The 25,030-nt window shown below is 42.4% G+C and overlaps 2 protein-coding genes across 2 annotated transcripts; both read left to right on the top strand.

Moving 5' to 3' along the window:
* The first annotated feature begins 2,705 nt into the window (after positions 1-2,705).
* Positions 2,706-16,485, top strand: LOC148128677 (vomeronasal type-2 receptor 26-like). The gene is made up of 4 exons (XM_087948596.1): positions 2,706-2,818; positions 13,671-13,962; positions 14,113-14,925; positions 16,183-16,485. Exons 1-4 carry the CDS (start codon positions 2,706-2,708, stop codon positions 16,483-16,485), a joined length of 1,521 nt encoding a protein of 506 aa, XP_087804722.1.
* Positions 16,486-21,702: 5,217 nt separating this feature from the next.
* Positions 21,703-24,743, top strand: LOC113426764 (vomeronasal type-2 receptor 26-like). Its single transcript, XM_026689166.2, has 2 exons — positions 21,703-21,820; positions 23,848-24,743. Exons 1-2 carry the CDS (start codon positions 21,739-21,741, stop codon positions 24,741-24,743), a joined length of 978 nt encoding a protein of 325 aa, XP_026544951.2. The 5' UTR covers positions 21,703-21,738.
* The last annotated feature ends 287 nt before the right edge of the window (positions 24,744-25,030 follow it).

Here is a 25,030-nt window from a genome sequence, read left to right on the forward strand (position 1 = left end):
GGGGCCAGCAGAGGGGTGGTAAGAGGCAGCAGGGGGCGGTGCATCTAACACAGCCTTGGTGGCACGTAATGTGCCACCACTTCTGCATTGGAGGCGCTGGCTCTGGAGCGGTGCTACAATCAATGAGTGAACCTGCAGGGCTGGCACCTCAAATGCCCCCCCTGCCACCTCTTAGCACCCCCCTGCCAGCTCCCTTGCCTCTTAGTGCCCCTCCTAAGGCATCCCACTGCCCCCCAGGGGGTGGTACTGCCCACTTTGGAAACCATTGGTATATACTATTCAAGGGCTCTCAAACTCGTGGCTCACAGGCCGGATACATCATGTGCTGCCCCCGCCTCCACCTAGTTTAGTGAAGGGGAAAAAAGTCCTGACACGTCACGTGATGCCTCCATGACACTGCAGGTTTGACACCCCTGAATTATTCTGATATCAACACTGCTAAATAAATGCCAGAACTTAGGCAAGAAAAAACAAAAGTACACATATAGACTGGGTGAAACCAGGCTCAATAACAGTAACTGTGAGAGGGATCTTGGAGTTTTAGTGGACAACCAGCTAAATATGAGCCAGCAGTGTGCAGCAGCAGCCAAAAAAGCTAATGCAATCCTAAATTGCATTAACAGAGGGATACAATCAAGATCAAGGGAGGTACTAATGCCACTCTATAAAGCCTTAGTAAGACCACACCTAGAGTACTGCATCCAGTTTTGTTCACCACACTATAAAAAAAGATATTGGGACTCTAGAAAAAGTACAGAGAAGAGCAACCAGGATGATTAGGGGACTGGAGACTAAAACATATGAAGAACGGTTACAGGAATTGGGCCTGGCTAGTCCAGTGAAGAGAAGGACCAGGGAGACATGATAGCAATCTTCCAATATTTGAGGGGCTGCCATAGAGACAAAAGGGTCAAGCTGTTTTCTAAAGCACCTGTACGTCAGACAAAGAATAATGGATGGAAACTGAAGAAGGAGAGATTTAACCTGGAAATAAGGAGAAACTTTCTGACAGTGAGAACAATCAACCAATGGAACATCGGAAGTTGTGGGAGCTTCATAACTTGAAACTTTCAAGAAGAGATTGGACTGTCATTTGTCAGAAAAGGTGTAGGGTCTCCTGCTTGGGTGGATGGGTTGGACTAGATGACCTACAACCTCCCTTCCAACTCTGTTAATCTGCTAAAACAGTGGTCGCCAACCGGGGAACCACTCGTCGTCCACAAGAAAATTTTGGTGGTCCCCAGAGAAATGTCACCCCCAAAGCCCCCCCTAAAGCAATTAATCCAGGCTGTGCAGGAACACAAGGCTGTGCTACCCACATGGCCCATAGGAACACAAGGCTTGCATCACTTGCATTGTGAACCACATGAGGTAGTGAGGGGAGGGGGAAAGGGCAGAGGGGGAAAACTTGCCCCACTTGCCCCATGCGCCTGGCCTGGCCACTGGGCTGCTTTTTTCTGTTTCTTTCTTCTGCTTTCTGTTTCTTTCTTCTGCTTTCTCCTGCTTTTGCACGCAAGGAAAGCAGCAAAAGTTTTTCTTTCTCTCCCCCAAACTCTGCCAGAAATAAGTTTTTCTGCTGCTTTCCTTACATGAAGCCAAAAGTCTCTCTCTCCCTCCCTCCCTCCTTCCCTCCCTCCCTTGAGAATGGAGCTGGAGACGGTATCCTGTGATCCCAAATAAAATAATGATCGATCAGCAGGAAAACGGGGTGGGGAATTTTCCTGCAGACTCTTTTGGGGATTTTCCCAGGGTCTCTGCCAAAAAATCAGAACCAGCAGAGACCCTGGGAAAATCCCCCCAAAAAATCTGTAGGAAAACTCCCCACCCCATTTTCCTACTGATCAATCATTCTTTATTTGGGATTGCAGGATACCGTCTCCAGCTTCATTCTTAGGGGGAGAGAGAGAGAAAAATACTTTTAGCTTCATGCAAGGAAAGCAGCAGAAGCAGCAGAAGTCTCTCTTTCTCTCCCCCAAACTCTGCCAGAAATTATTCTCAACTTGTTGCACCGGCACAGCCTCTTGGAGCAGGATGCCTTGCAGGGTCCCAAAGACTCATTTCTGGCAGAGTTTGGGGAGAGAAAGAAAGACTTCTGCTGCTTTCCTTGCATGCAGCCAAAAGCAAAAGCAACAGAGACCTTGGGAAAATCCCAAAAAATGTCTGCAGGAAAATCCCCCCTCGTTTTCCACCAGTGATCATTCTTTTGGCGGCCCCGCCCGGCCGGGGGCGGGGGGCGGCGCGCCCCCCCACCCACCGGGCGCGCATGGCGGATCCTTGCGGGTCCCAAAACTCTTTCTGGCGGTGGGGAGAGAAAGACTTCCTCTTCGCATGCAGCCAAAAGCAAAAGCAACAGAGACCTTGGGAAAATCCCAAAAATGTCTGCAGGAAAATCCCCCATCCTGTTTTCCTACTGGTCAATCATTCTTTACTTGGGATTGCAGGAAACCGTCTCTCTTTCTCCCCCCCCCCAAATGGATCTGAAAAGCAGGTTAGTGAAGGAATGTGGCTGCCTTAGAGAGGGTAGAAGGGTGAGGCAGCTCTCTCTCTGTGTGTGTGTGTAGGAGAGAGAGAGAGAGAGAGAGAGAGAGAGAGAGAGAGAGAGAGAGAGAGAGAGAGAGAGAGAGAGAACATCACCACCAGTCCTCTGAGGTTAGATTGGATCTCTCTCCCTCTCCCTCTCCCTCTCCCCCTCTCTCCCAGCGGCAATGGTGGAGCTTCAGTGCTTGGCTGGCAGGGACCCAGGCGAGGCACGTTGCTTGCTCTTTTGGGCCGTGAAAGAAGCGGCCTGGGGGTTCAAGCGAGGTGTGTGGGGAAAAAGGTAGGACACCCCTCAAAAAGATGGCCTAGCTATTTTTTGGCGGGGAGGGGTATCAAAAGAAAATAAGGCCCTGCCTTATTTTCTAAGAAACATGGTAGAAGGCAAGACCAATGGTGTGGGAGGGAAATCCACCCCAGGGTGGCTTGCTGACATTGGTGGGAAAGTCAATCTCATATTCCAGAGCTGCAGTAGTCACAGGACTGGCCCTTTGGTCATCCCGGAGCAGCTCTGGGATGACCAAAGGCCCAGTCTTGTGACTACTGCAGCTCTGGAATATGGGACCGACTTTCCCACCAACGTCAGCAAGCCATCATCAGTCAAATTCATATTAGTGGTCTGCAGGATTTGAAATTATGAGTTTGGTGGTCCCTGAGGTCCAAAAGGTTGGCGACCCCTGTTTTAAAGAACACATGGGATTATTGCAATATTATTCAAACACCATATGTCTAAAGGGTGAAAGTTCATAGTTCAATTCCCTGTAAAGGGTTTGACCTCCATAGAAGAACATGTGACCACATACCCCTGATTTTCTTAACAATGATGCAATTTGTCATGCACTGCCTTCTGATGGTTAATGAAACTGCAAATACCACACAGGACATGTACAGGATTTAGACATTGGAGGGGTGAAGGGCTCGTGCATGGGGACGTCAGTTAATGTGAAATGCATTTCTTCCTGCTTTGACAGCTTAAGGGAATATAAACAGTAGAAATCATTGAAGTAGATCTTGACTGTGTGATTAATAACTGTGTAACCATAAGGAGGCTGTAGGGGTGAGCTTACAAGGTCAGCCAAAGCTGCACAGGGTTACCAGCTACTGCAATCTCCCAAAACTATGACTCTGGGAATGTGTAACATGAATCAACTTCAGCCCACAGACTCTGAAGTTACACTTGAAGGTAAAGTTTGAGAAGTTGGCAAAGTTTCACTCTTAGCTCAGCTCCCCAGTTGCTCTGAGTCCCAGCTTGGGGGCCTCAGAGGCCCAAAAGTCACTTTGGTAATAACTTTGCACCAACTTCTTCAAACTTCATTCAAAATATTTTCTGCAGCTGTTGCTACCTAATGTTTATGGGCCTCAATTACAGTCCTCATGGGTCAGCAATAGTAACCAGCTTGACCTTTGGAAACAAGCAAAGCAAATGACTTTAATTTGATAATTATAAGAAAAAGAGACAAAGTGTCTGCAATGCACTGAATTCTGTCTACCTGTAAACGCAGGTGCAGAACTGGAGAAAAACATGTTTATGCCAATTCCCTAAAGGGGTTTAATAGCTTAGCAACAGGTTGGCAAAGAGACAGTTGAGGAGAGTCACAAGAACAATAAAAAGTTTTGCAGCATCGTAAAGAGCAATTGAATGTTTATTTTAATATCTCAGACATCCCATGGGTTGTGTTGCTATGGAGGAACCTAGACACTAACTTCCAAGTACATTGCTTCTCTACTGTGTCTTGGAAGTTTGCCAGATTCAGAGTTTTGTAGGACTTTGCATGCTGAGACTGCCATTCTTTGGACTCTTAATAAAAATATTCCCTGAAAACATTGGGAAACTATTTTTTGGGAATGTTGCAGTGTATCTTGAATGAACCCCAAACACCTTCAGTGGGGCCTTGAACCATAAAGTAACTATATTAAGCTGAGTTCCCTTATTCCAACCAAAATTTAGCCAAGCAGAATATTAGTTACTATGTCCTATGTCCTGATTTTCACAAGAAAATAAGAAATGGAAAAGATGGTAAGATGTATGATACAAGCTCCACCCGTTTTGAAAGTGTGTGTTGGTGCACAATCAAAGGGGGTGTAGCTTGCACCACATCATGGTCTGCCCTCTTGTATAGCCCCTCCTCCACACATGGATGCCACTGTTCTGTGACCCCATCCACAGCTAAACATATCACAAACTCATGGCATACCTGTAACCAATGGTCCCATCAAACCGTGATTATATGAACCACAATTGGCTGACTTCATCCAGGAGATTATGCTCTTAGCCATGGTTTACAAAGCATCATAACTGAATGCAGTATAGTAAAAACAACTACTACCATGGTGAGTCAGTGGATGACATCCCCCTGAAAATAAGACCAGGTCTTATAATTTTTTTTGCCGCCAAAAAAGGCACCAGGTCTTCTTTTCAGGGGGATGTGATCCACTGACTCACCTCACTTGTGTGCATTGCCCCACTGGCCTCTTTTTAACTGTCAAAGGCTTTCAAGAACTTCTTCTGCAGCCAGTAAGGCTGGCAATGGTTTCCTGAAGGCCTCTGTAGCTGATAACAGAGCTCTGGATCTGTGGAATCAGCCTTCTCTCATCTTCTCTATAATTTAGGCCATACCAAAATGTTGTTGAATGGTGTCATTTGTGATGTGGTCAAGAAGGAAGATGCCCGATATAGGGGAGAGAACTTTTTCCTCCATATAGAGAGTCTGGAAGATCTATCTATCATCTATCTATCTATCTATCTATCTATCTATCTATCTATCTATCTATCTATCTATCTATCTATCTATCTATCCATTCATTCATTCAATTTCTATGGCCATCCATCTTAAACATATGACTCTGGACAGTGAACAATAAAAAAATTCAATTACATATAATTGCAGTCACAACATGAACAGAAAAATATATACATATAACAGCCAATAATTATTATAATTATTTATTTATATGAAAAGAAGGACTAGGGATGACATGATAACAATGTTCCAATATCTCAGGGGCTGCCATGAAGAAGAGGGAATCAAGCTATTCTCCAAAACACCTGAGGGGAGGATAAGAAGCAATAGGTGGAACCTTATCAAGGAGAGAAGCAACCTAGAACTATATAATGGATGGAAACTGAACAAGGAGAGATTTAACCTGCAAATAAGGAGAAACTTTCTGACAGTGAGAACTATCAACCAATGGAACAGCCTGCCCTCGGAAGTTGTGGGAGCGCCATCACTTGAGACTTTCAAGAAGAGATTGGACTGTCATTTGTCAGAAATGGTGTAGGGTCTGCCGCTTGGGTGGGGGGTTGGACTAGATGACCTACAAGGTCCCTTCCAACTCTGATTATGTGTTAAATCTGTTAAACTAAGGAGAAATTTCCTGACAGTTAAAACAATTAATCAGTGGAACAACTTGCCCCCAGAAGTTGTGAATGCTCCAATACTGGAAGTTTTTCAAAGATGATGGTTAACCATTTGTCTGAAGTGGTGTAAGGTTTCTTGCCTAAGCAAGGGGTTGGACTAGAAGACCTCCAAGGTCCCTCCCAAGTCTTCTATTCTATTCTATTCTATTCTATTCTATTCTATTCTATTCTATTCTATTCTATTCTATTCTTTATTCTATTTCTGTGGCTAGCCGTCTCACGTAAGTGACTGGGCAGCAAACAGTCATACAAATCAATTAAAAACCAATATAATCACAATACAAAAAAAGTTAAATACATATACAACTATATAAAAAAGTAGGTACACCCTTTTTGAGTTCTATGGTTTTTACATATCAGACACAATAAAAATCACCTGTCCTGAGCAGTTCTTTAAAAGTAGGTAGATACAACCTCAAATGAACAACAACACATGATATATTACACCATGTCATTATTTCTTTTACAAAAAGAAAGCCAAACGAAAGCATTGAAAAATCTTGAAGAGATACCCCAGAGTCTCCTTTCTTCAAAAAAGGACTCAGTAACTATAAACAGGTCTGCTGACAACACTCCACAGATGCAATAAGAGTGAAAAATATTGACATTTTGCTCCTCTTATTGCCATGAAGTAGTCCTTATTAGCGCTCTGACTTGTAAACTATTCCTTGTCTCTCTAGACCAGTGTTTTTCAACCTTGGCAACTTTAAGATGTCTGGACTTCAACTCCCAGAATTCCACAGGCTGCTAGTGGAATTCTGGAAGTTGAAGTCCAGACATCTTAAAGTTGCTAAGGTTGAGAATCACTGCTCTAGACCAGGGGTCCCCAAACTTGGCAACTTTAAGACTTGTGGACTTCAACTCCCAGAATTCTGGAGTTGAAGTCCACAAGCCTTAAAGTTGTTGTCATGCTCCTATTGGAATCTGATTCTGAGGGGAGGTCAAGCAGATGACGGAGTGGGAGTGTGGTTCCGGTGGCTGTGGAAGAAACTGGGGAAGGACACAGTCTGGCTGGGCATTCAGAAGAGGACCCAGGGCAACCCCTCTTCATTCTAGGGCACACAGGGATGAACGGAGAATGGAGCAACATGAGTTACATGGATTATGGGGGAGAAAAGGGCCCTGATTCCCTTCATTAGCTGCAGCCGGGAAAACAGCAGTGGTGGGGTTCAAATTTTTTTACTACCGGTTCTGTGGGTGTGGCTTAGTGGGAGTGGCAGGGGAAGGATACTACAAAATCTCCAGTCAAAGGTGTGGTTTGCTGGTTCTCTGAACTACTCAAAATTTGTGCTACCGGTTCTCCAGAACTGGTCAGAACCTGCTAAATACCACCTCTGGGAAACAGGAATTAAAAAGGGCGTCGTGCACAGCACCTTGCTAGAAGCAAAGCATGAATAATCTTTGTTTGTCAAGTCTTATCTGAGTTTTGGCATCCTTCCAACTGTGTGTGTTTCATTATCTTTTGAAGTCTGCAATTCCCCAACCTGCCGTGTCTCGTGAATTGCTGCAGCATGGTCACTGGGGATGGAGCAATTATTTTTTATTTATTTGTACCCCACCCTTATTATTTTTACAAACAACTCAAGGTGGCAAACAGTCTTGCAAGTGGGTTGGGCTGGGAGAGAATAACTGGCCCATTGTCACTCAGCTGGCTTTCATGGCTAAGACAGGCATTGAACTCATAGTCTCCCGCTTTCTAGCCTGGTGCCTTAACCACTAGACCAAACCAAATTGGTTTTGCCCACTGATGGGATTCAAATAATTTAATAACGTTCTCTGCCCTAATGACTGGCTGGGTAGGCATGGCCAGGTGGTCATGTGATTGGGTGGCTGTGGCCAACTCAACATCACTCATCACACCCAGCCCTGCCTCCTAGCCATTCTCCCTTTCCCCAGGACTTGGGCCTATACCAACACCCCCAGAAATGAAAGGGTTAACTAACCCTCAGTTTCCTGGTGCAAATGCCCCCCCACCAGTGAAAAGATGGGAAGAGACCAGCAAAGCATTCTGCTCCCATCACCAAGGAAAGTAAGACATTGGAGGCTGAGCTTATTAAAAAGCAATATATTGTGTCATAACAACCAACATTTCACACCTGAGGTGGCAGAGGCAATAAATCCCATTGACTCTTTTGAAGCACTTTACAATTACAGCCCATTTGCACCCAAAAATTATAAATAAATAGCAGGAGAAGGATTGACAATACTTCTGTGCAGACAATTATGAAAGAGACTAAGCAAAAGCTGGATTAACCCCTTCCTTCCTTCCTTCCTTCCTTCCTTCCTTCCTTCCTTCCTTCCTTCCTTCCTTCCTTCCTTCCTTCCTTCCTTCCTTCCTTCCTTCCTTTTCTTCCTTCCCTCCCTCCTTTCTTCATTTTTCAGGCTGTTTTTGGCTGGTTTGGAATGTTTTTTGGGTATTTCGCAGGTGTTTTGGAGCTGTTTTTCAGCTGAAAAATGGCCAAAAATGGCCTGTAAAACAGCCCCAAAACAGCCTAAAAACAAGGTGTTTTTGGCCATTTTTGGGCCATTTTAAGGCTGTTTTGGGGGCATTTTCAGGCTGTTTTGGGGGTCATTTTAAAAACGGCCTGGAAAACTTCCCCAAAACAGCCCAAAAATGGCCTCAAAATGGCCTAAAAATGGGCAGGTCGAGGCCAGCCAGTGGTGGGATTAGCCAGTTCACCAAACTGGATAGAATTTTAACAACCCGTTCACACAGACCAGTCCAAACCGGTTGAATCACACCTCTGGTTTGGCCTCCCTGCAAAATGGGGTAGCATAGCAGAACTACAGAGTGGTACAGTGGTCTAAAGGTGGAGCTCTCACCTCACAATCAGGAGGATGTGAGTTTGATCTTTGGTAGAGGCAGATATTTCCCCCTCTGGGCATACTGAGAATATATCTGCTGAAAAAAACTCCTCATTGGTGACAGGAAAGGCATCTGGCCAATAAACACTCAGCCCCATTCATTTGACCAGACTCAACCCTGCAAGGGATCATGGGGTCATTAAAAGAGGATGATAGGAGAATTCTAGAGTCACAAAGGGGACAAAGAAAATTCCTCTTCAGATCCCATTTTGCCACTGCTCTAACAAGGAAACCATGTCTGGTGTGTGACCACAATTTTTAGTTGGAGTATGAATAATCTGAGATAAACCTATAGCCACCATGGTGGGTATTAACTCCTGAGCTGCTTCTGAGGCCAGACCCAGGGATGGGAAATTGAAATTCCCCAAGACCATAAGCCTGGGGAATTCCACATCCAACCCTGAGACAGCCTCCAGCATCTCAGGCAGGGAGGTTGCTAAACAGTAAAGAGGCTGGTACAGTGGCAACAGGCTCAGCTGATTTTATGTACCTAATTTCAGATACCAGTCCCACAACCAGCAATTTGTGGTGCAAGGTCCCTGAAGCATGGGTGGGATTCTACCAGTTTGGACTGGATGTTTAACTGGATGTTAAATTTGCATCTCATTCACCGAACTGGTATTTGAAACGACCAGCTAGAAAAAAAATCTGTACTAAATCCATATTAATATGAGACTTTTCATGGCCATGCTAAAAGCCAGGTCTCTCTTGATCCTGGGTTGATCCCAAGTTCTCTAAAAGTGTTTTATTGGGGGGAAATGTACTAATTTCTCCACAGATTCTATCACTGGCCTATCTTCGCAGCTTGGGGCCACATCTGTGACTTTTCCCTTTGGGCACCAGCCTGGAGACATATTAAGGGATTCAGGGAGTTGATGTTTTTTTCTTCCTTTCAATTATCTAAACTATACTGATTTATTTTCTGACTTTAGTTTCCTAGAGGACTTTCTGCAACCTTTCTGAGGATGTTATAGAAGCATGGCACGAAATGCTTTGATATAGACTTAAAAGCTCAGTTGGGTGGAAATTCTGGGTGTATCAATGGCTCTGGAGATAGAAAGAAAATCTGTGGGTTTCAGGACAAGCAGGGACATCACTTGGCTGGACTCAGACTGGATCTGTAGCTTGTGGAAGACATTTTGGTTCCTATGCACATCATCTTCTCATTCTTTGTTAAAATACAGATATCACAGGCAAGGCTCAATCAGCAACTCAAATCATGTTGCTCATGCTTCTATTTGTGCTGCTTGCATGGCCACCTGAAGCTTGTGGGATGTGCAAAGCCAAATGTCTTCTGAGTCTAGAGCAAAATGAAGTGGACCCAGAACATCATTACAAGTCAGGAGATTATTTCATTAGTGCCATAGTCTCTGCGAAGGAGGCTAGGTTTCAACCATTAAACTTCAACAGAAGTCCTTCAACAACATTCTTCACGTAAGTCGATCCTCCTGTACTTCAGTACAGCCACTGCATTTCCAATGAATATTTACAGTTACAGCCTTCTGAAAATACAAGGTGCTCTACTTTTGATCTACTCCTTTTGCCAACTTACTACCTGATTCTGTCTTGTGGTCCCCTTGTCACCCACCTGTAGGTGGCAAATTTCATTTTGAGCTCTAAAGTATAAAATTTAATCAAAATATTTTTCTTTGTTCACTTCCCTTCCTATTCTGTGAGCAGAGCTAAATTGCGGGCACAGAGGAACTGAATGATCTCTTCCTTTCACCTTTCTCCTGAGACGAACTGAACTCAGGATGGACTTCTAGTCCAAGCAAAGAGGAATGCTGTATTTCCTTTCTGCATTGGAGATGAGACAATTCAACTATATTTTTCCCCACACCAAAATTTACTGCTGGGATAAAACAGCCCCATTTGAGAGCGTAGGTATTCATGGAGTTTGAAATTTTCTCTGACTTCATGTCAGCGTTCCAACTAACAAACTCCAAACCAATAAACTCTGAGACAAGCATTTTTTTCAAAGTTCCATTTTATTAGCGTTGTCATATTGGCACATCTGGGAAAACCCAAATCTGAGAGTTCCAGGTTTTCCCGTCCCAAAAGAGAAGTCAAAGATCCATCCCCTGCGTCCACCAGTCCATCACATGGCCCAAACAAAATTTCATCCCAACTGGAGACATCCCTCCAGGCACTCCACTCCAGGTGCAGGGCAACATGTCCTTGACTCTCTGAGAAAGAATGTTGTTGTATCTAGTCTTCTACCTTACTATGAAATCCCCCCTCCCAAATTCCCAGGCACTGAATGTGGCAGCCTCGAAGCTTTCAAGTAAAAAATGGCTTCCAAGGCTGACACTTTTATTCACAAGTTCATGTCAAAGAGCTAAGAAATTCAAAATAAATAAATAAATAGAAATATCATATTTATTATATTGGTAGAATACTTGTTGGGTTGATTCATTCATTTATTTGTACAATTCATTGGCTTTATAACACTGGATGTTTTTCAATTACAAATTAAAAAAATAACAGAAATAGGTAAAAAAATTTAAAAATAGCCCAACAGAAAAGGTTCAGAAAAGACTCAAGATATATTACAGCTTGGGATAAATGGTATAAGTGGATTAAAGAGAAAAAAACAGGAAATTAAAAGATATGGTTTTGATGAATGGAGTGGTTAAATTAAGAATGTTTATCAAATTAAGAAATGAATAGTAGTAAAATTATTACCAATTAAAAATCACACCGTCTTAGTTGATCAGAAACATATGTTTTATATGTTTATCTACTATGTATTTGTATATATAGATTTTGTCTGCAACATAAAGTTGTATTCAACGTATTGTCCATAGTGTTTTTTTTAAATCTTTAATAACATTTTCTTTTTAAAATTAAAAAAAGAAAGAGAAAAGGTTCGTCCAACAGGGGCTGAATCTTCACACTGCCTTACAGTTTATTTATTTTTACAGCTCATGGGCTTTGTGGCACTTGGTGTCTTTTAATTACAAAAGAATAAAATAGAATAGAATAGAATAGAATAGAATAGAATAGAATAGAATAGAATAGAAGAGAAGAGAAGAGAAGAGAAGAGAAGAGAAGAGAAGAGAAGAGAAGAGAAGAGAAGAGAATTCTTTACTGGCCAAGTGTGATTGGACACACAAGGAATTTGTCTCATGCAAATGCTCTCAGTGTACATAAAAGAAAAGATACATTCATCAAGAGTCAAGAATCATAATATACAACACTTAATAATAGTCATAGGGTACAATATGCAATCAAATCATACTAGGAAACAATCAATATAAGTTGTAAGGATACAAGCGACAAGGTTACAGTCATACAGTCACAAGTGGGAGGGGAGGGGTGATAAGGAGTGATAAGAAGATTAATAGTAATAGTAGTGCAGACTTTGTAAATAGCGGGACAGTGTTGAGGGAATTATTTGTTCAGCAGAGTGATGGCATTTGGGAAAAAACTGTCCTTGTGTCTAGTCGTTCTGTCCTTGTGTCTAGCGTCATTTTGAGGGTAGGCATTGAAACAGTTTATGTCTGGGATGTGAAGGGTCTGTAAATATTTTCACAACCCTCTTTTTGACTTGTGCAGTATACAGGTCCTTGATGGAAGGCAGGTTGGTAGTAATTGTTTTTTTCTGCAGTCTTAATTACTCTCTGAAGTCTGTGTCTGTTTGTTGGGTTGCAGAACCAAACCAGACAGTTATAGAGGTGCAGATAACAGACTCAATAATTCTTCTGTAGAACTGTATCAGCAGCTCCTTGGGCAGTTTGGGCTTTCTTTGTTGTGCTTTTTTGATGATGTTTTTGATGTTAGGTGTTCATTTTAGGTCTTGTGATATGATGGAACCTAGAAACTTGAAGGTCTCTACTGTTGATACTGTGTTGTCTAGTATCTAATATGTCTAGGTAAAAGAAAAATGAAAACAGGAAAATAACCGAGAAACAACAAAACATCCAACAAAGGTCCATCCAACAGTGGCTGAACCTTCACTCAAAAGTCTTTATTTCCTCTAAATGTCTTCTGGGTGGCAGCCCTTTTCAGTCATTCTGAATTCTAACTCCAAAAATATTGTTAGGAATAACATAGGTTACCTAACGTAGTTTGGGTAAAATAATATATATATAGACTATGATAGTGAATTTAAGTGTGTGTCACTTTAACTGCAAAGCATGTAATTTTGGGTGCGGCTGTAAAAGCGCCATAAGAGGGAGCAAGAGAACTGGATTGATTGCTGGCTTACTGGATTGCTTGCTGACGATGATGGATTGTTAACTGCGTGTTCTCTGCTGTTGCTGAAGGAAGAAAGGAGGTTTGACTTCTTCATATCTCTACTGCAAGGAGATATATTACTGGACTGATATTTGTAAGTTTACCGACCTCTTTTTCGACACTGGACTTTGCAACTGATTAATCCCCGGACGGACTGAACTAGTGTATGATATATGGACTGTTTGACTATGCTAAAACTATTACTGGAATAAACTATTTAACTAGCACAGTGTATCGTTTTACTGAGTGTAAGCTACAAAAACGTTTGTCTCACATATTTGCCTGCCTGCCTGACTGCCGTGCAGGTTCTGCTAGGGTGTATATCCCTAACAAATATCTAAAATTTAAAACAAGTCATAGTGAATAGTTTCTTTTAACCATCTGGGTACCATTAAGAGAGAGAGGAAACAAATGATCAAATATGAGGTTAAAAGTTTGAAGACCTGCACATGAAATTGATTTAAAAATTTCTATTGTTCTTATTCTTTTCCGATGGTAAAATTTTGGAATGTTACCAACTATTTGGAAAAAATAATTGTGATTAAGTTGACTAAAACATACTCCTGAAAGAAAAGTTAAATGGCATTTTCATTGATATGTTCATACGTTGCAGCAAATCAACCAAATTTTTGTGGAAATGTTTGCCCTTCCTTTTTGCTATTGAGGACATCAACCAGAATGGCCACCTCTTATCCAACATCACACTGGGCCATAATATCTATGAGAACTTCTTCAAGGTAGAAATGACTACAGATCCTTTGCTAGACCTGCTTTCAGAAGGGGAGGCCAATGTGCCCAACTACAGGTGTGGAAGGCAGAGAAACACAGTGGCTGTTCTGGAAGGAGCTGAGACTGGCATCTCCATCCAGATTTCAACTTTGTTGGGTATCTACAAGACTCCTCAGGTGTGTCTTTCTCACGATACATTTTTAAACCATGCAACTTTCCATCAGAGATCCTCTCCTGTAAAAGAAAAGAAGGGTTGGATTTTGGAAATGAATGGAATTGCATTTACTTGTTCAATTTAAAATACCACCATCTTCTACTCCTTTCAGATCAGTTACAGTCTTGCTTCCCAGATTCTGAGGGATAAAACTCAGTTTCCTTTTTTCTATCCGATGCTCCCTGCTGAAGGAGTCCAGTACCCAGGGATGGTCCAGCTTCTCCTCTATTTCAAGTGGACCTTGGTTGGTCTCCTTGCTCCAGAAACTGACCAGGGGGAGAGGTTCATGAGGACTGTGTCTTCTTTGATGTTAAGGAATGGCATTTGTGCAGTTATCTATCTAAGCTTTCCACTAAATGTGCATCAGATAGGTTTAAATTTTAAACAATATTACAAGTGGAGGCAAGTCAATGTCTTTGTTTATGGATCAGAGACTAGTTCATTTCGGATTGGAATGCTGATCGTAGAACGAATTTTTCAAGGTGTTCAGCAACAACCTGTAGAAAAAGTTTGGATCACCACTGCTCACTGGGATCTCACTATTGACTTAATGTTTGCTAACCTTTCCTTTAAATACTTTGGTGCCATTTTTTCCTTCTTGATACAGAAAAGGAAATGGGCAAACTACGATGCTTTTAATCTCTTTCTCACAACTATATTTAAATTTTGGAAGAACACCTTTACATGTTCATCCACTAAGGATGGCTTTTCGGTAAAAGTCTGGAGACGGTGCAGGCAGAAAGAAGAACTGGAGGCTTTGAGGAAAGGGGACATCAATCGGATCCTGACCCTGGACAGCTACCTCATTTACAACACCATCTGGGCTGTGGGAAGGGCCTTAAATTCAGCTTATGTATCCACATCCAAAAGAGCAGGGAGAAATAGAGGCATGAAGGTGGAAGCTCCCAGGTTGGAGACTTGGCAGGTATTTCTTTTCCATCAGCCACGTTTCCCCTGATGGAAATCAGTTTTGTAAGCAGATACCTTGGTTACTTATTCTGAAAAATTAGAGCATCCTGAAACTCAAATCCAACTTAATTCCAAACATTCATTTCCTTCATTCTCATTCTCCCCTCTTTTTTTTTTTTCCAGTGTTTTCCTTTTTATTTTTTTGAAGTAAACCCTTTGATATCTGGGTTGTTCATCCATTTTTCAATTTCATTCCTTGAAGTGTTTATAATTTGGGTTTTGGTCATGTTATTGTACTGCATTCATATATGTCTCCTTTGATCTTTCTCTCTGTGAGGAGTACTGCGAGGTCTCAGAGAATTTTTTTTATTTTAATGCTGATAAAACACTAATAAAATGATTGTTTGTCTTTAGATAAGTTATTATTATTATTATTATTATTATTATTATTATTATTATTATTATTATTATTATTATTATTATTATTATTATTATTATTATTACTACAGATTACAGATTACAGATTACAGATTACAGAATAACAGAGTTGGAAGGGAACTTGTAGGTCATCTAATCCAAACCCCTGCCCAAGCGGGAGACCCTACACCATTTCTGACAAATGGCAGTCCAATTTCTTGTTGAACGTCTTGAGTGATGATGCTCCCACAACTTCCAAGGGCAAACTGTTCCATTGGTTGATTGTTCTCACTGTCAGAAAATTTCTCCTTATTTCTAAGTTAAATCTCTCCTTGTTCAATTTCCATCCATTGTTCCTTGTCTGGCCTTTGGGTGCTTTAGAAAATAGCTTGAGCCCTTCCTCTCTGTGGCGGCCCCTCAACTACTGGAAGACTGCTATCCTGTCTCCCCTGGTCCTTCTCTTCACTAGACTAGCCATGCCCAGTTCCTGTAACTGTTTTAGTCTCCAGCCCTCTAATCATCCTGGTTGTTCTTCTCTGCACTCTTTCTAGAATCTCAACATCTTTTTTACAGTGTGGTGACCAAAACTGGATTCAGTACTCTCGATATGGTCTTACTAAGGCTTTATATTATCATTGCTAAAATAAAGTGGTCAGATCATGAACATGACCAGCTGTTTAAACTTCTGTCCTTTTTATTCATGGTTTGATTTACAGCATTTATTATTCTTGTATTTACTGATAGTTTTCTAGACATATTGGACACTTAGAAAATAAAGTTTTTTTTAGCTGAGAAAGAGATAAATGTTCTGACCTCTCCAGAATGGACAAAACTCTTTTTTTACTTTCCTCTCCAGCTTCACTCCTTTCTTCAAAGCTCCCAGTTTCACAATAATTCCATAGACGATGTATATTGGGATGAGAGAGGAGATCTGACAGCTGACCTGGATGTTGTGAACTGGGTCATTTTTCCCAACAAGTCTGTTAAGAAAGTGAAATTCAGGAATCTAGCAAAATGGGTATCCCAGTATTTTGAATTTACAGTAGATCAGATGAGTATCACACAGATGGAAATGCTGAACAAGGTGGGACAAAATATGTTTTATTACATTGAAGGTGCACAATATTCCACTTTTGTGGTGTGGCATGGTGTCGTGTAGTGTGGTGTGGCATGGCATGGTGTGGTGTGGTGTGATGTGGCATGGTGTGGTGTGGTGGGGGTTTGCTTTCAATGCTTTTAAGCTATCCAGATACCCATAAAATACATAATCTTCCATTTTATAAATAAATGATTCACCAAGATTATCGAAAGGGAGTATTGTGGCTTGCCCCTCCAGCAGCCAAATCAAAGGAGGAGGCAGAGGCATGGGAGTCAGCATCAGGGCAACCTGGGAGCTTTGAGGAGGAAGTGGGAATGGAGCTGACAGAGAGAGAGACAGAGACAGAGACAGAGATAGAGACAGAGAGACACACACAGAGAGACAGAGCACTGGTAAGTTTCAAAAAGTTTTCCTACCAGTTTGGTATGAGCGTGCGCTTTGTGCATGTGCAGTGTTTGCAACTTACCTTCTGCTGTAAGCCCTGTGTGTAAAACAGCAATCAGCTGTGCCACGCAAAGCAGTTGAGGTTGAAAATCTGGAAATAAAAGTCTGTATAGAGCCGGGGCGGTTGGGAGGGCCCAGCAGCTGATCTTTGGAGTGAACCAGTTTGCTCACAGATGATCGTTGGAGCTACCGGTTCAGGTGAACTGGGATGAACCGGTAGAATAGCACCACTGAGGCAGAGCCTGGGCCATCTGTCAGCCTCAAATGGAGAGTCAACTTCCCCCAGGTGTGGAGGTGGTTGATGAAGAAGAGGAGGAACAGCTGGGCCCAGTGCCTGATACATGGCTGCGCAGAAGGCAGAGAAGAGGAGAGCAGTGGAAAGCCATGGGCTGATCCTGGGGAAGGAAGAGCCACCATTGCTAGCAAGGCCCCACCTTAGTTCTGGGGGTAAAAGGCAGGGGGCAGAGATGAATAGGTGTGGCAGACTACGATTCATCTTCTGGCTGGAAAGACTTGTTAGCCTCTGAGAGAAACTTTTTGCCAGGGCTGCCAGCATTCCTAATAAAGGAATCTTTTGAGTTCATGTGATGACCCAGGGCACAGCACAAAAGCAACAAAGTCACAAATGTAGGTAAAGTCCCTTTAATACCTCCAACCTGGCCCCCAATGTCCAGTTATCATTGCTTGGAGAAAAAACTCTCCCAAGTACAGTTTTTAAAGGGAAGAAATTCAGTTTGAACACAAAGTACATATAAATTATAAATAAAAACCAACACAAACTACGCTGCAGCAATTAATGAGACAGGGCAGGATAAGGAATTGCAGACTTCAAAAGATAACAAAACACACACAGTTGGGAGGATGCCAGAACCCAGATAAGACTTGACAAACAAAGATAATTCACACTTTGCTTCCAGAAACTTTGCTGTGCATAGTTTGCCTTTTTAAACAGTTTTCCCAGCTGCAGCTAATGAAGGGGATCAGGGCCCTTTCCTCCCCCATAAGCCACATAACTCACATTGCTCACTTCTCCGTTCCTCCCTGCATGCCCTAGGATGAAGAGGGGGTTGCCCTGGGTCTTCTTCTGAATGCCCAGCCAGACTGTACCCTTCCCCAGTTTCTTCCACAGCCACCGGAGCCACACTCCCACTCCCTGTCAGCTGCTCGACCTCCTCCTCGGAATCAGATTCCAACAGGGGCAGTTCATACCAGTGGGTTTGTTTGGGGAGCTGGGTCAGAACAGGGGGGTAGTCTGACCCAGTTATGCAAATAATCTGGTTTACTTTGCCAAAGCAAAGAATCCATCCAACGTTTCCCTTATAAACTTCATGTCTTAATAAAAGCCCAAATTTGTAGTGTGCATGAACAGTAAGTGTCTATGGAGATTCTCAGTCATCCAGGTTATGGTTGTCCTTAAGGTGCTTTTTCAAGAGGCAACTGGACTTTCTTGGTTTTTCTTTGAAGTTAAGAACTGAAGGAGATTCTTGCATGAGAAATGAAACGTCTACAAGGAAAACCAAGAAAATCCAGTTGCCTTTTGAAAAGGCACCTTTGGAATGATAGAAGGTCAGAGAGACAGAGAAGGAATATTTAGAAAAGAAATGTGCAGATCAGTTGCATAGATGGGATATATTTGGATGAGAAGGGGTAATCTTACAGCTGACCTGGAAATTGTGAGCTGGGATCTTTTCCCCAAGAAATCTGTCAAGAAAGTGAAATCTCTCAAAACTGTTGTGGCAGCAGGTGCGGATGGCTGAGGTCTTGGAGAGTGAGGACTCAGATAAGGGGCTTGTGTGTGATGCAGGGATTGGGCCAGGACTATCGGAGAGTGGAGTGCTGCCTTCGGAGCTTGTGGAGGCTGGCAGCAGTGATGCAGAGGACCCTGAGGAGCCTGTGCCCAATGCGCATGTGCGCAGGGCTGCTCAAAGGAAAGAGCAGCTGCAGCAGTATGGGCGATTCGGGAGTAAGGCTGCAAGGTGATGGCCCCTTCCATATGGGATAAAAGCCAGCCCTCAGGGGTTGGGTTCTTTGCAGGAAGGAAAGAAGTTATTTCAACTCGAAGTTCTCGTGGAAGTCCTGTCCATTCTGATTTGTTCTTGGAGACATTTTTTGGTTTGGATATTTCTCTCCAATTAATTTTGTGTTTGTGTCAGCCTTTCACAACCTTGAAAGGGCTTGCTCTTATCTGGGACAATTAGTTTTAATGACTCTGTTGTGAATAAATTGAATTCACAGAGATGCATTAAAATGTTTGCTTTTATATATACTTTGTGTTTGTTTGATTTGAACGAGGTTTGTGTCAGAACAAAAAGTTAGGCATTCCAGGAGTTGAAATTTACCATTGACCAGAAGAGTATCACACAGTTGAAGATGCTGCACAAGGTGGTACTAATATATACAGTAGATCATTCCACTGAAAGTGGCATTTCTCAGGTAGGTGGCATTTGCTTTCAATATCATGCTTTTCAGTGGTGGGATTCCACATTTTTCCTACCTGTCCTATAAGAGTGTGCTTCGTGCATGCAGTGCACAAAAACTGCCTTTTGTGTCAGTGCTGGTGGGCTGGGCTGACCTGTTTTTTAGCTCAGCTGAGGCATAGCAATCCGCTCAGCTGCATGAATCAGCTGAGCTAAAAAACAAGGAAATATAGGAGAGGTAACGGTACGGGTGGGTGGGTGGGGCCAGCCAGAGGTGGTATTTGCTGGTTCTCCGAACTACTCAAAATTACACCAGAACTGGTCCAAACTGGCTGAATACCACCTCTGATGCTTTTGCATCAGATGATCGGGAGGGTGAACATCTTCTTTATCAGTTACTGAGGAGCCCAACAAAATATAGTCTTCAATTTTCATACAAACTATTCACTGAGCCTACGGAAAGGGAGGTTGATTGGAGCCAGTCATGTTGTGCTGTTTACTTAGCCCATACAGAGTTCAATCAAAAAGTTTCTCAATGAGATTCATGAATAAATTTTAAATGAAGGTCTAAAAATTGCAGTGTGTATGAAACATCAAAGGGGGAAAGAAACGAAGAGGGAATAACACAATCAAGGGTGGGCTTCAAATTTCTTAACTGATTCTGTGGGCATGGCCTAATTTGTGGGTGTGGCTTGGTGGTCGTGTGACTGGGTGGGTGTGGCTTGCTGACTGGGTATGGCTTGGTGGTCATGTGACTGGCTGAGCATGGCTTTTATGTAAATATTGTAAATATTTATGTAAATATTGAATTTTCTACAAAAAAGAGCAACTTTTAGCCAAAATCAGGCAAAGCAGGCAGGCAGATTGAGTTGCTTGCAGAATCACAGAATCACTCACAGATCTACCTTTCTGCAATCTGCTGCCTGAGTCTGCACTGAAAAATAGAAGCTTCAGTCCTAAGGAAGGTTCAGCTCTGCTCTCAGGCCACTTCTCTCCCCCACAACCCCCGGAATATCACCCCTGACTGGGCCTCAGGGAAGCCTCCTGGGCGAAGGCAAAGCAGTACAACAGTGATTTAGATTAGCTAGAAAGCAAGAAATCCAATGATTTCCTGCTTTCTAGCTAATCTAAATTGTGCAGCATCGCTGATAGTCAGAACAGCTGATCATTGGGGGGGGGGAAGGAAAAATAGCAACTTACCCAAAATTAGGTGAAGGCACATGCAGGCAAATTGGATGGCATGCATGCCAGATAAGGAGTGACTGGCTGGGGAGGGGAGGGTGGAGAGGGGCAGGGCCAGCCAGTGGTGCGATTTGTCAGTTGTCTGAACTGCACAGAATTGTAACAACTGGTTCTATAGAACCGGTCCAACCAGGTAGAATCCCACCCCTGAACATAATTCAATCTAATAAAGGAGTCTATTTGTACTCTAGCTCAGGGTTGAAATGAAGGGCTCTTGGTGCTATCTGGGCTTGGTTGTTTTCTTACATTTCCTTACTCAAACTAGGTAACATCATCAGTGTACTGATGATAGCAATAGCAATAGCACTTAGATTTATTTACCACTTCACAGTGCTTTGTAGTTTTCTCTAAGTGGTTTACAGAGTCAGCATATTGTCCCCAACAATCTGGGTCCTCATTTTCCCGATCTTGGTGTCAGGGTTCCGGTGATTGCCCTAATTAAATCATGAGCCTAGAGCCAAGCTTAAATAGAATCCAAAAGATTTATTAGGAGCAACATGTTGACATTGACCCATATGAAGCCAACTTTGAAATATGTGATATATGTTCACCCATGACCCTGTTTCCCCCCTCCCCTTTGGGTGTGTCATAAATCATATTCTCCAACAAAGCACATTCACGGGCTGGGTGTCATCAATTAAATTTTCCAATGAAGGATTTTCCTAGGCAGAAGATCCAGTAGCCTAGCTATAATCTTTGTAAGATAAGTGTGGAACGTACTTCTGGTTTTAATTTCCATACTGCTCCTTCAGGCTCCACCCCTCCTGCTTATGGCAACTCAATAAGAAGCATAGGAATGCTTTACGAGTTGATACTCAGAAGGATATAAGGCTGAGTCAATCTTGAGCCTGGTGAGATTTGAACAGCCAAATTGCAGGCAGGCACAGGCAGCAGAGTTACTCTGCAGTACTGCATTCTACCCACTGCTCCACCTTGGCTCTTGATGTTACCTAGTTTGGGTAATAAAAAGTCTGCAAGCAAACAACCAAGCTCAGAGAGCACAAGAACCCCTCACAGTTCAATCTGTTTGATGAACCTCACATTTCTTATTGACTTGTAATTAGTCAAAGATAAATCTTGAACTGGAGATCACCACCCCCTTCTTCCTTTGCCATGATTTTAAAAATAAGTTTGTTTTCTTGATATTTCTCCTCTCTGACTTTAGTCCCTGCCTCTTTCCAGATGTGTGGAAGGCTGTCATCCTGGATTCATGAAGGTGGCTCAGGAAGGAAAACCTATTTGTTGCTATGACTGTCTTCCTTGTGCAGAAGGAACCATCTCCACCGTGGAAGGTGGGTGACAGACTTTTGGGGAAACTATACTCTGACAATAATCCTGGAATTTTAATTGTGAGCAGAATATTCAAAGATAGGGATCAATAAGAGTTTAGCATTACAAGGGAGATAGTATTTCTTGTTCATCATCTTGTACACTGATGGACCTTTAGAGAAATGGATAACCTTTCCTTTCCTTTCCTTTCCATTCCTTTCCTTTCCTTTCCTTTCCTTTCCTTTCCTTTCCTTGCCTTGCCTTGCCTTGCCTTGCCTTGCCTTGCCTTGCCTTGCCTTGCCTTCCCCCCCCCTCCTCCCCCCCCCTTCAGTGGTTGGATTCAATTTTTTTTACTACTGGTGGGCATGGTTTGGTGGGAGTGGCAGGGGAAGGATACTGTAAAATTTCCATTCCCACCTCACTCAAGGGGAACAATGCTGCAAAATCTCCATTCCCTCCCCACCTCACTAACCTGCTTTCCAGCTCTGATCTCCTGTGCAGGGCAAATAAAAAAAGACCCAGCCAATCAGCTGGGACTCGGGAGGCAGAGAAGAGATGGGGGCAGTGTTAGGAATGTAAGTCACCTAACAGCTATTTGGGTTGGAAATATATAAACCAGGATAGACATTTTAGTATTATGTCTTTAAGAGATTGCAAAAACTGCAATTGGGTGTGATCCTGCCATAAGAGGGAGCCAGAAACCTGGGTTGTTTTAGTCTCAGGAAGTCTCAGAAGAGAGTGTGAGTGAGTCTCTGTTTCCTTCTGTTGGAGAGTATTGCCGTTCCTCCTAATTGATTGTTATTTTTGGATTTGATGTAAGTCTGTTACTGAACTGTTTTTGATACTGGACTTTGATATTGGAATTATCCCTGGACTGAACACTGACTGATTTAACTGCGCATTGACTTGGACTGTATTTGGACTGTGCTTAAACATTTATTGAAAGTAAAAATCCACATATACTGTACAGTGTATCTGTGTGGTGTGTGTGTATTATTCAAACACTTCTCTCACTACATCTCCCTGTATGCGCTCATTCTCCTAACGGGGAATTACCTCAACAGGCAGGACCAGTCAAAGGTGGTGTTTGCTGGTTGTCTGAACTACTCAAAATTTCCACTACTGGTTCTCCAGAATTGGTCAGAACTGGCTGAATACCACCTCTGCTTCTCTCCTCTTGCTTACCCTACCCTACTCTATCCTACTCTACCACACTCTCCTAGCATGGATGGGAAGGTAAAGAAACAGGGGAAACCACCAGCCAGGGGAACTGCTGTCAAACAGAAGATTTAGACATCTCCTTGTTCAAAGTGAATGGGGGCATTCATATTTGCAAAGGATATTTTATTGGTTTATTGGAAAAGTAGCTTCCTTTTTAAAAGAATCTGGAAAGGTCCATTGAATCTTTGAGTACAACTGTATCTGTGCTTGAACTAGTCCAATATAGAGTATCTAAATGACAACCTCTCCAGGATCATTGATGGGGAGTGCAGAGTAACTTCAAATAACCAATTATCATATTTTAAACAAACTGTTGAATCTATTGGTAGAACTCTAAACTATGGTTCATGGGGAATCTGAATGCAAAAGATGTAACCTCTAAAAGTAGCCAAAGCTCATCCTGGAAATGTGTTGCAGAGACTCTCACTTGCCTTTGGCATTTGTCCTTCTGCAATATAACAGTTAAATAGCATAGCCATTGCTGTGTACTACTCCATACATTCTCCATACACATTTATGTACACCATCCCCATGTTGGGTCCTTGTTGCTCCCTGAACTTTGTTGTTTTCCTGCGGATATTTCTTTACCCAATTAGGTAACATCATCAATGTTAGAAGGGAGTGGGGTTTGCTCTCTATTTACATATATAAGTGGGTTGCCCTGTCAATGTTGATGGAATTGTTCACGGTAGTTCTTTGATTAAGCTGTTGCTTATTATTTAATTGTTTATCTGTTTGTAGTTTTCTTTTATTTGTACACCAGTTCCAGGTTCATTCCCAAAATGCATCTGATGGAAGAAACTGCTGATGTTAATCTTTCTGTTCACAGATGCTGAAAAATGTACCAAATGTCCAGCCGATCGATTTCCAAACTTCATCAGAGATAATTGCATACCTAAGATTGAAACTTTCCTATCCTATCAAGAACATTTGGGGATCATCCTAGCTACTCTTGCCTTACTTCTGTCATTGGTAACAGTCTTAGCCTTGGGAATCTTCATTAAATTCCAAGACACTCCCATAGTCAAAGCCAACAATAGGGAACTCTCCTACATCCTCCTCATCTCCCTCTTGCTTTCCTTCTTGACATCGTTCCTATTCATTGGCCAGCCAAAGACAGCCACTTGCCTTCTCCAACAAACAGCCTTCACCAACATCTTCTCAGTTGCCATTTCTACAGTCTTGGCCAAAACAGTCACTGTGGTATTAGCATTCCTTGCCACAAAACCAGGGAATAATATACAGAGATGGCTAGGGAAGACCTTGGCCAATTCTATCATCCATTCCTGTTCTGGCATCCAAGTTGTCCTCTGCAGCATCTGGTTGGGCACATCTCCCCCATTCCCTGAGTCAGACATGTACTCACAATCTGCAGAGATCATCCTGCAATGTAATCAAGGCTCTGTTGTCATGTTCTACCTTGCCCTTGGCTACATGGGTTTCCTGGCTGTAATCTGTTTCACGGTAGCTTTCCTGGCCAGGAATCTACCTGGGGCCTTCAACGAAGCCAAGCTCATCACCTTCAGCATGCTGGTCTTCTGCAGTGTCTGGATATCCTTCCTTCCCACCTACCTGAGCACAAAGGGGAAGAACATGGTGGCTGTGCAGATCTTTTCCATCTTGGCTTCAAGCACTGGCTTGCTATGCTGCATTTTTACTCCCAAGTGCTACATTATTTTTTTAAGACCAGACCTGAATACAAAAGAACATTTGATGTCAAAATAAAATAAAAATGAACTTTTCATAGGACTTTCCTGCAGATGCCAGTTAGAACTCAAATAAATTATTTTCTCCTTTAAAGTTCTGAAAAAACATGCATTGATACACATCTGTTTTTGTTTCACATTACAAAATAAATAAACCAATAAACCACTTAAGATCAGACTTGAATACAAAAGAACATTTGATATCAAATTAAAATAGAAATGGACTTTTCATATGACCTTTTCCCAAAGGCCAGTACATAACTCAAAGAAGTTACTATGTCCTTCAAAATTTGTAAAAAATGCATA

The sequence above is a fragment of the Notechis scutatus genome, unplaced genomic scaffold, assembly GCF_049901735.1.
Source record: "Notechis scutatus isolate UNSWTSFEM ecotype Mainland unplaced genomic scaffold, rNotScu1.2 NSCUCTG21, whole genome shotgun sequence".
Taxonomy (NCBI): Eukaryota; Metazoa; Chordata; class Lepidosauria; order Squamata; family Elapidae; genus Notechis; species Notechis scutatus.

Coding starts and splice junctions, on each gene's coding strand:
- LOC148128677 (XM_087948596.1), top strand. CDS start 2,706: ATGGTGGAGCTTCAGTGCTTGGCTGGCAGGGACCCAGGCGAGGCACGT. Junction 2,819..13,670: donor CGAGGTGTGTGGGGAAAAAG/GTAGGACACCCC, acceptor CATACGTTGCAG/CAAATCAACCAAATTTTTGT. Junction 13,963..14,112: donor GTATCTACAAGACTCCTCAG/GTGTGTCTTTCT, acceptor TACTCCTTTCAG/ATCAGTTACAGTCTTGCTTC.
- LOC113426764 (XM_026689166.2), top strand. CDS start 21,739: ATGAAGGTGGCTCAGGAAGGAAAACCTATTTGTTGCTATGACTGTCTT. Junction 21,821..23,847: donor AACCATCTCCACCGTGGAAG/GTGGGTGACAGA, acceptor TTCTGTTCACAG/ATGCTGAAAAATGTACCAAA.